The sequence below is a fragment of the Daphnia magna genome, linkage group LG2 (assembly GCF_020631705.1).
Source record: "Daphnia magna isolate NIES linkage group LG2, ASM2063170v1.1, whole genome shotgun sequence".
NCBI lineage: Eukaryota > Metazoa > Arthropoda > Branchiopoda > Diplostraca > Daphniidae > Daphnia > Daphnia magna.
The window spans coordinates 7,293,417-7,309,092 of record NC_059183.1 but is presented as its reverse complement, the minus strand read 5'-3'; the positions used below and the strand labels follow the sequence as shown (position 1 = coordinate 7,309,092).

Here is a 15,676-nt window from a genome sequence, read left to right as displayed (position 1 = left end):
TTAGAAATGGGAAAGCTGGCAAAAAAATATACAATCTTACAAAAAACCGGTAACAGCTCGACGAACCTTGTCGGTAAACGCAGAAATAGATCGAACCGGTTTAGCTACATCTTCTTGGAAAGACTTTTCTTCTCATGCCCATCGACGATATTCTTCGTATACCTATCGACCCCCAAGGCTAAACTGAAAAACAAAAAAAGTTATCATGGTTGACTACTACAGGCCTTCATCTTCTATGCTAAAACGATATTTATAAATTTATTTTCCCATCTACGAAGACGCATAAATTTAATTAAATCATTACAAAAATTCAGATTTATTAACTAAAGCAAAAACCAAAAAACAAAAAAAAGCAGCTGCCAATTTCGGTAATATGGATGTTATCAATTATCATTCACGTATATTGCCGCGGAGTCAACATTTACCCAACATTAAGAAACCAATTGCCACTCGTCATCACACAACCGGGAATCAAGGTAACCCAAAGGCACTTTCTCCATATGAAGATTCAATACCCTATTTAGATAGAAAGTGCACTCAACATCAAACGTTGATACAATTTTAAAAGAGGGCAAATATGATAGAAATAAACAAGTCAATTAATGACCGATTTTAACACAAATTTTTGACAGAAAAAAAAGGCTGATGATGTAAAAAGGTGAGCTGTTATCATAAAACAAGAAAATTCTTGATGCAAAGTTGCATTGGGTGGAGTCGAGTGGGCGCGCCGTTCGTCAAACCCCAAGATAAATGACGCACACTATACTGGATCGTTTGGATAGTTTCTTTTTTTTTTTTTACAATTCTAGTTGCCGGAAAAAATGGCGACAAAACACCGAAGCAATGGACGGGGGACTATCAACTTTACCCAGCGTAGCCATAGACTGAGCATCAAGGCGGTCGTAAGCTAGACGATATTCTCGATCAAATGCGACTATAAGGTTTCGATTTAAAAAAAAATTAAGCAAGACATTAAACGGGTAAATGAAATGGGAATGATTTGAAAATAGCTTACTTTGATCGATGTTTTCTCGTCCGATAGCAACGAACGAGAGGAAAAGCAGCTCGCGGTAGATTCCATGGTGTCGTGCAATCATTCCTGTTTTCGTTTTGCGCTTAACAAGTTCAGATGAAAGCTGTTTCAGTGGCCGGAGCATGTCGTTGTACTGGATGCCACGTAGCAGTTCATCAAGGAAACTGGAACCCAAAGATAAATTAATTTGGATCTCCTAAAATTTTACTATGTTGTTGACGTACCTTCGTTGAAACGCCTGGTTGTCAGTAACCAGTGCGCTAACCAACGGAGAATGCTGCTCGTCAGCTTGCTGCCACAATGCATAGCAAGGAGGACCAAGCTATCAGAGAAAAATAAAACGAAACAGGGAGAAGCAAAAAAAAATAAAAAATAAAATCCATGTCAGGGAGTTTGATTATGATCACATTTACCTCGTCATGTAGCCTGGAATTATCCCATTTAGTCTTCACAGAAATGTTTCGTTCATCAGCAGACGACCACGAAGCGTGTACACGACAGGCGACTTCGGTGGCTTCGCTGTCGTTATTGTTATTCGTCTCATTAAGGCCAATGTTTGCACGTAAGATAAGAGCTGCCATGTGGGACATTAAGCCAACTCGTTCGAAATACCAAAGCTAAACATCCCACCAGAAAATGAATAAGTAAACAATATTTTCCAGTAATGGTTTACAACGAGTTACCATATTCCAATATATGATTGAATGTTGGTCAACGAAGCTTGCTTGCGTCAGGCAGACGTCACCTTCCTGTTCAAGGATACCCTCTAATTCTCTCCGAAGAACCAAAGGGCTCAGATACGGCACGCTAATGGGTCCAAACGATACCGGAGAAACAAGAGGGACTGGGTGGACCTTTTCCGGATTTGTCGATTTTGACACATGTTCTTCTCCTTTGATCGGTCTATTACCTCCGTCACTGCCATTACGAGAATGTGACGAGGATATGACGCTCTCTTGGCTTACACCCGGCGTCAAATTAGAAAACATTCGCTGGACGGCTGAAGGAGGATGAGAGCGGTAATCGCGGAGATGGGTAGTAAGGAAAGGCACCAACAGCTTTTTGCAATGTTGACATCTAAACGACGACCAACATACCAATAAAATTGGCGATCAAACGGTAATACGAAAGATATTACCTGGTGTTAAGATTGGAGTCTTCCGGTGTCCAACCCGCCATGATCTCTTCGTCATAAAGAATAGAAGAGCAATTGTGACATTTGGAACAGCTGGTCATGATCACCTCGATAGCAACAGGCAACTCTTCACCGGGACGCTGCCGTCTACCGCTATTTGGCAAGCGCATTGATGCACACAATCTGTCTAATTGGGAGCTCGTTTCAGTCCAAGATGGCAGTCCTTCTGAAAAACACAACCAAATCATTCAGATACTCATTCGTAATTGGGAAAAACGGTGCGTAAACGATTACTTATGTTAGAGCTGGCTTGGCCGTCAGTTGTGGACCATTCAGAGGGCGTGGCCGATCCGGTAGCCGGTTGACTACCATACTGCTGGGAAGCCAAATCAGCTGAAGATGCTCTACGTAGCCACTGGGCAGTCCAAGAGCTCCAAGTTTCTAAAGAACCGTCAGCGGGTCCATCTACCGTGAGCAGAGCACTGCTTCCACTTGCCGACCCAGAATCCGCCAACCTGCATTAAATTGTGATGAATCGTTTCGAGGAAAAAATGCAAAAATCAAAATAACTTACAATCCAGAACCAGAAAGTTTCGATGGAGTGACTGTCACTCCAGCTCCGATGGCGCCCTTGATCTCGTCAATTTTTTTGGCTACACTTGAGGCAGCAGATTTCAGATTATTCAGACCCACCAAGAACTCGGCTTTACGTGCATTTAGATTCTGTGGACTATCAAAATATTTTCAATTAATTTCTTTTTCTTCGCAAAAAAAGTATGATTCAAAAACAGAACGGATGCAATTGCAAACAGCTTGCAAACCTAAGAGAATTGAGGGCTGTGCCCAAAACTTGAGCGCCCAAGTTGACTCGAAATTCCGGTTTGCGTAAGCTCCATCGAGCTCCTGCGTAGCGACTGGACACATAGCAATACGGCGGGCCAAAAAAACAAATGTAAAAAAATAAAATAATAATAATAAAAACAATGTGAAAATACAGGGGACAAACAGGCAAAAAAAAAAAGGATGAAAACAAAACATTAAAACATAAATTAATGAAAATTACGAATAATTCCTTTAAATGCAAGCCCACCAAATATTTAAACATGGTTTAAGGGCATGCGGATTGCCAAAAAATTGAACATTACATGCTTTTTTCTACCTAAATGACAACCTGGAGGCCGACGATGAGACGTCGTGAGAATGATCCGATTCTTCTTCCGATTCAGATTCTTCGCTACTGTCATCTTCGCTGCTATCATCTTCAGTGCTGCTACCACTGCTACTTGTGCTGTGGCTACTAGTAAAAAGTCTGACACTTGGATCTGGCAACACGAAAGGCTTCAGACGGGAAATTTCTGCAGAAACTGGAGTTGAACGTGCGACTTCGTTTATGATATCCAGAGCACCCAATGGATCACCATGGGTTAGAGTGTGTCGTTCAGGACTGCAAGTCGGAACGGTTTTGACGGTAAGTTGAGAATTCTGGATGATTTTTGCCACTTCATCACTGGGTAAATGAGAATTGGATGCGCGGTCCTCTTGGTCCACATGGTTAACATCCCTATTCCATGTTGATTGACCTGATTCCTGAACCATCTCCTGAGGTTTCACGTCCATTTTTTCTTCTTTTTCGTTTTCTTTCAATACTGTTGATTCTGACGCGGTGTCATGCTGGCTTCCCATATCCAGCTTTTTACGGATGCTACTGCGTGCCCACTGCAGTCGATCAGCCAAGGCAGTTTTTGCAGGACTAAAATGGCTTTCCAATGGGGAAACGAACATCCCACCCAAGCGTAGGCTAGCCGATCTAAATTTCACGTGCGGGATTCCGGGAACACCAACGAGCAATGGGTAAGACAGGCAAAGCCAAATGAATACTAGTAAATTAGTTGGAAAAACCAAAACAAAACACAAACAAAATGGACAGAAACACAACGAAAGAAAAAATCTATACACAATAATCCAAAGCTGTTAGATAGGGGCATTTTTTTTTTTAATTGACGCTTTATCACTTACCATCTTCTGCTGGCGGAATAGACTCTTCCCATTTGATATACCTAAAAAGCCCATAACTTATAATTACCTAAATAAGGAGGCCGTCGATGCACTGTGAGAACTCGACTTTGTCTGACTAGAAGAGTCTGGTGTTGAGGTAAGAGACGCAATTGGTGTTACAGCGCTTTTCTCCCGCGGAAGTGTGGCTCCTTTGGCTTGTTGTGGTGAGGGGTGAGACAAGTTGTGACCGGCAACGTCCAGGGCTGCTTTAAGTTCGGTAGCTTCGGTGGGACTTAAGGTTCCCCCACCGCTGCCCAGGCTGCTCATTAGAACCCCAGCTGCACTGTCAACTGCATAACACGCACGAATTATTTAACGCCCAAAGAATACAGCGGTTAAAGAAATCCTGTTTAGCCTTCAAGAAATCGCTTTTGGGTGCCCAGCAGTGCAGGAGAGTGTAGATAGCGGACGAGAGAAGCGAGAACAAACAATTGACATACCGCTTTTATGAGGAACGGCGTTGGCAGATTTTCTGACGATGCTTCCCACTCGGGTCCGGAACTCATCCGACTGGGAAAAATCCAGCCGGACGGTGACCGGTACGACGGCGGCCGATTTGGCCGTATTATTATCGACTGCACGGGAACCACAAATGTCAACCGACTCCTCAGCTGCATTTGATACAAGAACCCATACGAAAAGAAAAAAAAAAAAAAAGGCCAACAGGACACCGTAGAGTTAGCACCCACGAACGACAAACCAAAGCGACCATATGTTGAAGCTCTAAGCCTTGTGAATATTAAGCTATCACCACACACTTGTAGCGATACCCATTTAGAAATGAAAAAGGACTGGCCAATGTGTTAATTTTTCACCTAAAGAATATTCTGAATATGTGAATAAAATCGTGTTGGCAATTCGCAGCCTTTCAAACGTGAGAATTGAACTCGTTGTTTTAAGCTTTACGAGAAAATACCCCTTAAACTTCCCGAACAGAAAATGAAAAAGCTAGCTAAAACTCACCCTTCAGAGCCGTTGGTAGATCTTTCTGGCTTGAACTCTTTGGTTTTTGATGAGCCTTTCCATCTTCTTTCATGGAACTATAACCGATATCCGATTGACTACCTACATCAGACGAGAGAGGTTAGATTTTACTTTTTGATAATAAATATAGCACTAAAAATACTGGTCACTGCGCAGTTTCGATATATTATGGGAGCACCTCCGACTCCGCCCGTGTGGTGGCCCTCTTGAGCTGAATCGACGGACGTCCGTGAAAGTCCGTCCCCATCAGAATTGGAAGCTAGATCGCCTTCATCTGTCGAGGAATACTGGGATAATCTTCGCTGGGCAGCTTTTCTTCCCGCTTGACGGAAGAGTCCTGCCGCAGTCACTACATTCCGCAATTTATTCCAAAGTAATCTGCTATGGTTTGCCATATCAGACGACCAGTGAGCTTCGAGTACGGCTTTGTTATAGAAACCATAGGTAATGGCATTTGGTTGTACTCCGTGTCGTTTCATTTCAAAGAGAACTTTGACCGCCAAAACAGGTTGACCAAGAACGCCACAAAGTTGCATCATCACTCGATAGCAGACCTCATCGGCCGGAAGGACACGGAGCTTTTGCATGGCCACTAGTATCGCATAAGCTGATCTCAAGGTTGTTAGTTTGGAGTTCGATGCCAAAATGTGACTTGGAAGATGAATAAACCAGATACTGCAGAACGTAAAATAACATAAATGTTACACACATCCCCTTCGACCATGCTCATTAAGTCAATTCAATTGTTACCTGAAGCAAGTATTAAGCAGACATTTCGCCCATAACATTGGAGTTTCGGCATATTTTTTGGCGAACTTTTGAGAGTTCTTAATTTCATGCTTTGTTCTTCGGGCTAAAGGACTACTTGGTGGAGGTAAAGCCGATCCACATGCATTTCCACTGTTAGATCGCGGTTTCGTGCTACTGCCGACTAACGACGGGTCTAGTGACGATTCATCCACCGGTCGAAGCATCAAATCCGGATTCAAGGTACCGAATTGCTGATAAGTATAGGTAACAGCAGGTGGAAGGCCGACTGGCTCCGGAGGAGTGACAAAAACTGTGCGTTCGCTGTGATGTGAATCATCAAGCTCCAGCAACTTAGTTTCACCATCATCCAAATCGGTCTGTCACGAACAAAACCATGAGCTATTTCTTTCAATAAATGAAATGAATGATTCGTTTAATTAATACTTTGTCCGAGCATTCGTCAAAGAAGGCTAAACTCGAATCCATATCAGAGACAAAGGAGCGCTCTTCGATGAACCGGATAAACATCTGCGTTTTCATCATAAACGCGTAGAATTTGACATAGGCTTTGTCACGGGACCGTAAAAACCCCTGTAGATCAAAGAGGGAGTTGGGATCTGTCGCACCCACAGTCGGCGCTTTAGTGATGGGTAGCAAAAAGGAACGGTATCCACGTAGAATGGATGCCATAAACTTCAGAAAAGCCTCTTGAATTTCCAATTCTAATAAAAGCTGAAAAACACAAAAGAAAGACGTTTATCAATAAGCTTGACGATAGGACATCATGCAACGTTAAATACGTACCTCTTTCTTTTTAATTTTGAAATCTCGGTCTAAAGACGAATCGGAATCATCTCCACGCTTGCCTCTTTCGCTCCAAAAAGTGGAATATAGCTTTTCGTAGAGATATTGCAGTGTCGCCCGTAACGTTCGAGCAGCTTTCTTGGGCAGTAGCTTAACTGAAAGTAATGTCTTTTTCTCCTCCGACCTTGTCACAAGAAAATACGGCAATCAAACTACAAATTTAGGTACATTTCTCAAGGAAACGTGCTTCTTACACAGAAATGGTGTTTGTATCAAGGTCGACGCAGCTGACTTCCGCTGGTGGGTCATACATATCAAAGAAACGCGAATCAACCCCAATGAGATAAGGAAGCGGTGCACTTAGAACATCGCTGAGTCCGAGCGGGCACAACGGGATATAAGGGCACTGCCACTTGAATGGAAAGATGCTCTGCGAGATAGCAATGTCAAGTTGTCAACACAATTGAAACCATCATCTGATAAAGTCAAAAGCTTACCGTAGCCAGGGCTTCCGCTGTTGCCGTCAAAACATCCGGCCGCAGCGAATGGATCAAAATCTTTTGCTCTGTTAAGGCCAAAAGTAGTAGCTGAAGACATCCGTCCGGTCCCAAATTAAGCAACATGCTCTTAAAGCTTGCCCCACTGCACATATAGTTTCAACATAAATTAGAAATTTCCTCCGTTGAGCAATTTGGAAAATTCAATTGTACCGTCGGGGTAATGGGAGGTCTTCTAACTGAGCCAGTGCAATCCGGTCGGTAGCCGATAGTTGAATGAGGATTCGCGGGCGCTGCGGTGATGGAAACGGCACGTCGTACATGAAATGTGTAATGTACCTGAAAACGATTGGTTATCAGATAATGGTATGCTTCCCAGTTTGCCATAACGCAACCTTTCAAGTGGAACTGGATAAGGCCCTGAATGAGCCACCTTGTGCAGAAATCGTAGAAATTTTTCGAAGGTATCAAAGAAAGGAAAATGAGATAGGATGCAGATAGATTTAATTGTGTTGACGGTATAGTCTTTCTCAGTTGTTCCATCATTTACATCCTCCATATCAAGCCAGGCTTTTTGTTCCTTGGTCATTTTTTCTTCGGGATACCGCTCGTAAAATGTGACGGCTGAGCCGTATATCTATTTTAAAAAAGGAAACACTGTAATGTGCGCCAATTAAATCGTTTCTACAGCGAATATTTCCATACCTTCTCTGCGGCATCTGATACAGTCAAGACAAACGTGGAGAATACTGGTTTTGGAGTGGCAGCGTTGATCGGCCACCATTCTAATGTAGCGCCCATTGGCAAACAAAATAAAGGGACGGAGTCGGGCATTGGATTATGAGGAATGTCCTCTTCAGGGAAACGTGCTTGAATGCCTGGAATACACATAAAAAACGAATAATACAAATCAGTCAGTCGAATCTGTGAAACGTTTTTGAACACGCTTTTACCGGGTCTATAGGCTATGTAGCGTGGTTTGTTCATTGACTTCTTGTAGCAAAGGTAGACATCAGCACCCAACTGTTTCAAACAGGGAATAATTATAATGTCACAAGTAAAAATTATTTCCCTATGATCACCCACCATTCCCTTGTTGAGGTTCTTTTTGATCATACAATATGCATGTGGAGGTTGTTCGCCTTTACTGGTTACGACCACACAAATGTCTGACACCACAAGATCATTGCAGGGGGCTGTATCCGGGGCTCTTCTATAGGTTACATATGTGTGTTGATTGGCTGAATTATTTACATTAGCTGGCCTTCCATATGGTGTTGACAAGACAACTTCTGCATCTGACATTAATTGTTCCTTCCCTTGATACAATACTCTAAAATATACACAAAAAACAGTCAGGAAAACCCTGTGTGAAGGCCTGGGAAATGGAAAAGCTTACCCAATATCAAACAATGGTGGGCGTTCACGACTCCTACGGTAACACAAAAAAACTTCAGGGCTTCGTATGCTTCCATAGTTGAGATCAGCTGTCAAACCTATCAAAATTGCATGAGAATATGTACAAATTCTACGGTGAAGTTTTCTGTTGAAACAGCTTACCAGTTGGGGTGTATTCTATGCAAGTAAAACCAGGTGGGATGCCTTCACCAAGGGATGGGATGATGACAGTAATATCTGTGATGGGTGCTTGATCGTAAGTAGACTTAAGCTGATTTCCATCAAACGAAAAGTCTTCAAGTGGCATTGATTTATCTGTGAATCCAGCTACAACAAAGTAGTCAGCAATCTGTTTATCTTCCATTTCTCAACAGCCAAGTCTCTGCAGTGGCAGCTAAAGGGAATAATACAATACTAATCATCTGTAAAGAGCATTTCAGATATCAAAGGTACTTACCAACCCTTAATGACAGAAGAAAACCTTTACATTCACACCAGGTGCACAGATCAAAAACACACCTTGAGGGGAGGAAGGGAAAGGGAGAGCTGTGTACAGATAGCAGACAGAATAGGGGGGAATAATGGACGAACGACAAAAAGTTTATGAAACGGATGCAGCTGTCTGAAATAATATGGACAATGATAACAGTCCTGCCCCAAAAAAGAATGGAACTATCAGACTTCACAACACTTCAAACCACTAGCTTCACTTTCAATTAACCATAACATCACCACCAAAGAAGACGTGGCTTCCCCTCTAAAAACGTCGTCTTATTTCAGATCTCAGCTGAGCGACAATCTATACGTTGCTGAGTTGCAACATTTGACCTCGAGACACTTTTTTCGTTTTTAAACTGCTTTTGTTTCCAGTGAACATATTTGTCTCTTGTTATCTGTTAGGCGTGCCACAAAAGATGGGAGAAACAACTTGCACATTGCAAGTGGCTACCGGAATGCGAAAATCAATTCAGATACTCTACTTCGTCCACTGAAAACGCTACAGTGTTCAAGTATAAAGGAAAAGGACGAGTGAAAGTTTCGGGACACTAATTCGCGCAGCCTTGCCTTAAGGTTTCGGCAACTGAAAACTTTCTTTTTTCCCTCTGTGTGCAGTCAGCGTTCTACCCACCTGAAACCGCTCAGTACTAACCCCAGGCCCGTTGTCGTGACGTCACAATGCTGAGTCAGTGTATTCGCACGCGCGTTGTCCTTCTACCGAATTCTCGTCTTGAAAAGAATACCGTTTCACGGTTTTTCAATGGCAGCAATGAAGTCTCTGTGCCTAAACGCACAGTACGCAAGAACTAGTTGTGAGGAATGTCCAAACATTTATTATTTATTTAACAAAATTCCATTTTTGAGTTCACCTTTACCAAGGATTAAAAAGAAACTCCACTGACGTGATCGCAACACTATATTATATATATAACCTCTAACCACTCAATAATATATATCATAAGATACTGCACAGTTTGTCAAATTCTACAACGGTGTCAACGGGCAGTGGATACATCAAAATTCCATTCTTGTTCTTTTCAAATGTTTACAAAGAGCACGTCAATTAATCAATTTCATTCGAAAGATAATTTATCTTTCTTCTCAATCCACAAAACACCGTACGCTAAAGTAATGGCAACAAGGAATAACTACGAAGAGAAACATGGCGTTAGGTTGGCATACGATCGATTATGCGTCATGTGAGACTGCACAAGAGTGCCTGCCGCCAGAGAAGACATAAGTGAGAGCTCGCCTGCCAAAACGGCCGCACAGATAATACGTGCTAATCGACTTGCGTTGGCTCCAGGCTCTTCCACGTTCGATCCTGTAATATTAAAGTATTGTAATAAGGAAAAGAAAACATGAGAAGATAAGCAAACAAACACAAGAAAAACTGTAAAACATAAAACGGAATCGATCAATACCTCGCAAACCAAGCATTTCAAGACAGGCGCCCTGCGCAGGGAGCCAGGTCCCGCCTCCTATGGTTCCAACTTCTAGTGATGGCATCGTGCAGGAAATATACAAATCTTGCATATCCGAACCCCAGGGTTCCATTAACGTCATGCAATTGCTACTAGAGACCACCTGTGCGGGATCCTGACCGGTGGCAATGAAAATGGCAGACACGATATTCGCAGCATGTGCATTGAAGCCACCGATGGATCCAGCAATGGAAGATCCAATAAGATTCTTTGATATATTTAAATCCACCAACGCTGAAACGTTGGTTTTGAGTTTGTCGCGAACGATCGATGCAGGAATAATGGCTTCGCAGACGACGGATTTTCCGCGGCCGTCAAGCCAATTAACAGCAGCCGGCTTTTTGTCCGTGCAAAAGTTACCGCTTAGACTGACCACAGCCAAGTCATTAAAATAACTTTGTAACACTTTGATGGCTGCTTCAGTTCCTTTCGACACCATATTCATCCCCATTGCGTCGCCCGTCTTGGCTACAAAGCGGATGAATAAATGGCGTCCAGCAATTTGACAACGAATTTTTTGCAACCGGCCGAATCGGCTAGTTGCATTGAAACTCTTTTTCAATAGATCTATATTAGCCGGTTCCTCGAGCCAGCGCATCACGGCCGCTGCTCTGCGAATATCAGGCAGCCGAAATACTGGTCCACGGCTCATACCATCCGCGATTAGTTGAGTTCGGACTCCACCGTTATACGAAAGGGCACTGCATCCACGATTTGTCGAGGCAACCAAACAGCCCTCAGTGGTGGCCATTGGAAGAAAGTAAGGTTCTCCATCCACCAATAACGGGCCAGCATAACCGACGGGTAGCGGTACATACCCGATGACGTTTTCGCAGCACACGCCTACGACTTTGGAGTAATCGTATGCCTTATAGGGCACCCGTACCACAGCATCTTCCACATGGGGTCCACCCATCTGTGAAAGAACACGTCTACGAATGCGAACGCCGCGCTCTGCGTCTCCCAACACCTTTTCCAGCTGCCGTAGTTCAATCTTTCGGGCTTCTATAAGCTTCAGTACTTCTTGGTCCGTCACTTGGCTAGCAGCAAGCTTCAAAGTTGTTAGGCTTTCGTCCAGAGTACGATTGACGAGTTTTGCAGAAGAAAGCTCCTCTTCTACGTGCTCCACCTCATCGCATTGGTCAGTTTGGAACTTCTTTGTCTTCGACATCACACGGCAATTCTTCTGAGTTATCAGACAAAACGAATGATACGCAGCGATTTCGGAAACTATCAACTGGAAAAGACAAACGGGACGTTTCAAGGGACAAATTTTAAACTTTTTATAAAAACATCGTAACTTTGACTAATGGAAAACCATATTAGCATCAGAGAACGTAGAATTACAACTTACCCTTTTCCATATTTGAACCTAGAGATTTTTCGGCCAACATAGAATTATAGGTTGGAGATAACTTTTCCAAGGACTGGTGAGTCTGATGAGTCCGATCGTCGAAAAAGGTAAACTTGATAGTTAATGCTGCAATAAGAATCAACAGTACCAGCTGATCAGCCCTTTGGTCGGAAAGCCACCTGAAATAGACAAATAAAATGCGACGAATGTATTTTATTTATTCCTCCTTTTGCTAACAAGTTGAAACTGTACCGAAGCACCGAGTCTTCCGCCGCCACGTCGGCAACAGAGGCCGGGCCGAAGGTAGCCCCTGCCTTTTCAGGGCTTAAAATCTTTCCATCTTGTAAAAATACCCACTGACTGTAGACGAAAAAAAAAGTAAAAATAAAAAGTCAACAATCAAAGATCAACGCATATGCCTTTTTTAACCTTGACATCTGATCGCTGTCAAATCATGCAAATAGATATAATATTGTTCACCTGTGAGCGTGAACAACCATTAACCCAGCAGCCATGATAAGCTTGACTCGCTGAACTAAGGGATTCGGTTGTTCCATTGCCATCATTTGTTTAAGAAGTTTTACACGGTGTTGCCATTGGAAAGCGGTTGACTGGTCGACCTTGCAAGAATCCACAGTAGCGTCGCTGTCCATCACTTCTGGCTTGTTTGAGAGCTTTAGAACGAATTAAATGTTAGCTGTCTTTTTCAACGTCTACTATATGGTCTGTCATTTTACTAACCTCTAACACGAGGGCCAGACAGGCTGGATAAAATGTCATGAAGACTACATAGTTGACGACGGCTGACATGCATCCATAGCCGCATAGGACTTCTAACCTTCGAACTCCTGTTATTGAAAGCAAAATAGAAAACTTTTGTCAAAATTCACCCAGATTTTTGGAAGCTTACCTGACAAGGTTCCTACACCTATGACAAGAGTTTCAACCAATGTGTCGAGCGTAATGGCAGGGCCAAGGACAGCCATGCCTTGAGAGATGCACAACGACACTTCGGCTGCATTACGAACCGAGCAACTAAGTGACCAGTAAGCAAGGGTGCAAGCCTTGACTACATCAATTAGGAGAAGGAAAAAGAAGAGGGCGTCCCTGAATAAATGGAAAATTATGGTTAGCTTCCCACTATGCAAACTAACTTTTGTTAATAAATCACTTCAGGTCAGAAAGGTCACTTTGCATGACGTTGACGACGCTGCAAGTGAAAACAAAACTGGAGAAGACAGTAAAAAGTCCCGCCAAACTCAAGACAAATCTAGAGTGGGATCGGTGTAAAGAACGTAATCTGTGATAGCTGTATAATACAGCCACAGCTCGCACTGTCGTCATTAGCACTATGTCCAGAGGTTGTGGCGAGCCCAGCGAGTCACGCGCGCGATTGAGTGTGTGCATTCCTTGGCTACTGATGATGGCTACTGTGGATGTTAAAACCAGGAAGATCACTTGCCATGGGTGTTGAGCACAAAACAGGCCATAGTTTCTAAAAATTCCAGCAAGGAAACCCATGTTGCTGCCTGAAGTGCTTCAAAAGCCTTCCTACAAAAAATTAAGGTCAAGATCAGTCTCTAAAAAAGCCTGTGTCAAATAATTCTACAACTACGCCAGTGCTTTACCAGTAGGATGATTCAAAAATTGTGCAGTAATGACCTTGTGCCAGTTACTACTGGAGAACCCTTAAAGCCTAAAAAAGAAATGATGTCACTATAATTTCTTACTTCCTCTCCCCATGGTAAGCACTTCCTGAATAGCATTTACCAAATTAAGTTTAGAAATAAAAGTAAACTGAACATGTAAGAAAAGATCTTAAGAGTTTAGTGTAGAACTGAATGCTTGAAATTGATCGATAACAAAGATAAAATACCTGGTAAGGAGAGGAATAATTGTACTTTCAGGTTGATTCACCTTATTCTATAAAGATAAACTGCGCGAATCGTCTCTCTAATGTCTACTATTTTCAGAATGACTTCAGTGAACGGTTGTGTAACACACACTGGTCCCCTGCAGTCGAAAACATTCAACTTAAGAAAGACCACATATATCGCATCTCAGACCTGGACTACAACTGTAACCTGAAAATCTACTTTCCCTAATTCACCCAATTTTGAAAACTTTGAACGTAGAAACAAATTCGTGACACGTAAAGAAAAACCTGATCAATCAATCGGCTTACTAAGTTATTAGGCTTTCAGAAAGTTTTCGGTTAGCGTCTGCTAGATGTGCACGTCTGCCAACGAGAAAATTGCACAACACACAACTTGTGAAAACGTTCAATTTTTTATGACTAATGGCAAACGGAAGGCCGTGGGCCGTGGATAACTATATAGGTACTAAGCAGATTTTGAAGATACCGCGGCTTTTAAGAGCTTGCGATTGCATGCCGACTTACACTTTTAACGGATTTTTTTTTTAACGAAGAATCCCTTTGAGTAATAACCAGATGAGAAAATCTAAATACTCGCCTCTTAATCTTGAAGGCCCTCTAGCGATACCATTCGTGACGATCTAAAAAAACCGGAAAGCTGATCGGTAAAAAAAAAAAAAAAAACTAACAGAAAAGAAATTAAAGAAATTAAATCAAAATGTTAAACATCGCTTTTTAATTAAACGTTTCTTAAAAGTGCAATCCTGGCTAAGGTCACATACCTCTTACGTCTTACCTCAAAAGTACATTTTACTTGGGAAAAGCACCGGTTGATTGTTGTATAGGCATACAGTAGGGAAGGGGTTTAGCAACAAAATCATCGTTGCTTAGAAAGTGGATCAAGCAACAGTAATAAATTTCACGTTTCATAAAATTTTGGAGGTATGTCGTTTATCACAAACCAAAATCTATTAACTAAAACTTATTTATAACTTAAACAAGGTTTAATTCAAAAGTTAGGAGAAACCGCCAAATCTTTCAGATCTGAAACTTCGAAGCTGTATTTCATACAACATGTTTTCTATTACTGCTTACAACATTGGCTTTACTTGCCGATAAACTCGTTATTTTTACATAAAACTCAGAGGCTTTATTAAATCGCCTGCCATTTCCGTTTTAGTATGAACATGATGAATACCACTTTAACAAAACTACTAAACAAAATGCAAACACTATTTTCCCCCTATTGTGTATAAATCCTTTAGGGTGTTTCAGCAAATGGTACTTTTCCACTCCCTCATTTTAATTAATTTGTAGTATTTTCTTCGCTTTCTAGCATGATTTGAACAGATGAACAGCGAGCTTTCGTTTTCCCTTTCACTAAATATGGTGATGCAATCTTGCTTATTTATAAAGTATGGCTGAAAGTTTTCTTTGGAGCTTATGTATTCATTCCAAGTCTTTGAAAGTTGTGATCTTTTCGAAATTCGTGTCACCCCAATACACATACTAGACGTGTGCTTAAATCATGACAGAACGAATGAAACAAAGGATAATTTACGTGATGCCATGTATGATCTGGTTAACAACTATTATTGAATAAGGTTAGGAATGAAAAGAAAACTCTTTGCATTAGCGCGTGTTTCACCCTGAATTTTAAATAACAAGTGTTTTGCCCAGCAATAGCAATCTCTCCGATTACGCCAAAGCAATTTACATGGTCAAGATATTATAATCGCTATAATGATATTTTTTTAAATGGGACTAGAGAGAGCCTGTATACTGAGACCAGTACAGAGCACTTCTTA

General features: G+C 42.0%; 2 protein-coding genes and 1 long non-coding RNA gene across 9 annotated transcripts; 1 reads left to right on the top strand and 2 right to left on the bottom strand.

Moving 5' to 3' along the window:
• Window positions 1-297: 297 nt before the first annotated feature.
• On the bottom strand, window positions 298-9,775 carry LOC116915732 (DENN domain-containing protein Crag). 7 transcript variants are annotated; one of them, XM_032920854.2, is made up of 27 exons: window positions 9,114-9,775; window positions 8,819-9,050; window positions 8,658-8,754; window positions 8,345-8,591; window positions 8,212-8,281; window positions 7,964-8,136; window positions 7,654-7,895; window positions 7,472-7,597; window positions 7,259-7,403; window positions 7,016-7,191; window positions 6,762-6,945; window positions 6,402-6,689; window positions 5,958-6,334; window positions 5,350-5,882; window positions 5,187-5,288; window positions 4,664-4,834; window positions 4,252-4,513; window positions 3,328-3,975; window positions 2,990-3,082; window positions 2,743-2,898; window positions 2,463-2,683; window positions 2,172-2,391; window positions 1,717-2,110; window positions 1,447-1,650; window positions 1,258-1,355; window positions 1,016-1,197; window positions 298-934 (listed from the first exon to the last, which is right to left on the bottom strand). In XM_032920854.2, the coding sequence occupies exons 2-27, from the start codon at window positions 9,018-9,020 to the stop codon at window positions 798-800; spliced, it is 5,748 nt and encodes a 1,915-aa protein (XP_032776745.2). In that variant the 5' UTR covers window positions 9,021-9,050; window positions 9,114-9,775; the 3' UTR covers window positions 298-797. The 7 variants fall into 7 exon arrangements, with proteins under 7 accessions (XP_032776745.2, XP_032776744.2, XP_032776746.2 ...); XM_032920853.2 differs by having other exon boundaries at window positions 2,172-2,394; window positions 9,114-9,772; XM_032920855.2 differs by having other exon boundaries at window positions 2,172-2,394; window positions 3,340-3,975; window positions 9,114-9,772.
• A 201-nt stretch (window positions 9,776-9,976) lies between these two features.
• Window positions 9,977-14,190, bottom strand: LOC116915733 (3-hydroxy-3-methylglutaryl-coenzyme A reductase). The gene is given in 11 exon segments (XM_045168908.1): window positions 9,977-10,478; window positions 10,579-11,788; window positions 11,790-11,868; window positions 12,067-12,171; window positions 12,245-12,352; window positions 12,473-12,666; window positions 12,734-12,840; window positions 12,903-13,099; window positions 13,164-13,543; window positions 13,621-13,688; window positions 13,869-14,190. Coding segments are annotated over 9 exon segments (2,526 nt in total). The 5' UTR covers window positions 13,514-13,543; window positions 13,621-13,688; window positions 13,869-14,190; the 3' UTR covers window positions 9,977-10,302.
• Window positions 14,191-14,386: 196 nt separating this feature from the next.
• Window positions 14,387-15,398, top strand: LOC116915744. Its single transcript, XR_006643021.1, has 2 exons — window positions 14,387-14,810; window positions 14,871-15,398. It is a non-coding gene; the product is annotated as an uncharacterized LOC116915744 (long non-coding RNA).
• The last annotated feature ends 278 nt before the right edge of the window (window positions 15,399-15,676 follow it).

Excerpts from the sequence above, each read along its gene's own strand:
- LOC116915732 (XM_032920853.2), bottom strand. The coding sequence starts at position 9,020 with ATGGAAGATAAACAGATTGCTGACTACTTTGTTGTAGCTGGATTCACA. Across the intron at positions 6,690-6,761 it reads TCAAAATTAAAAAGAAAGAG|CTTTTATTAGAATTGGAAAT; the intron begins GTACGTATTTAA and ends TGTGTTTTTCAG. Across the intron at positions 4,835-5,186 it reads TCTACCAACGGCTCTGAAGG|CTGAGGAGTCGGTTGACATT; the intron begins GTGAGTTTTAGC and ends TATCAAATGCAG.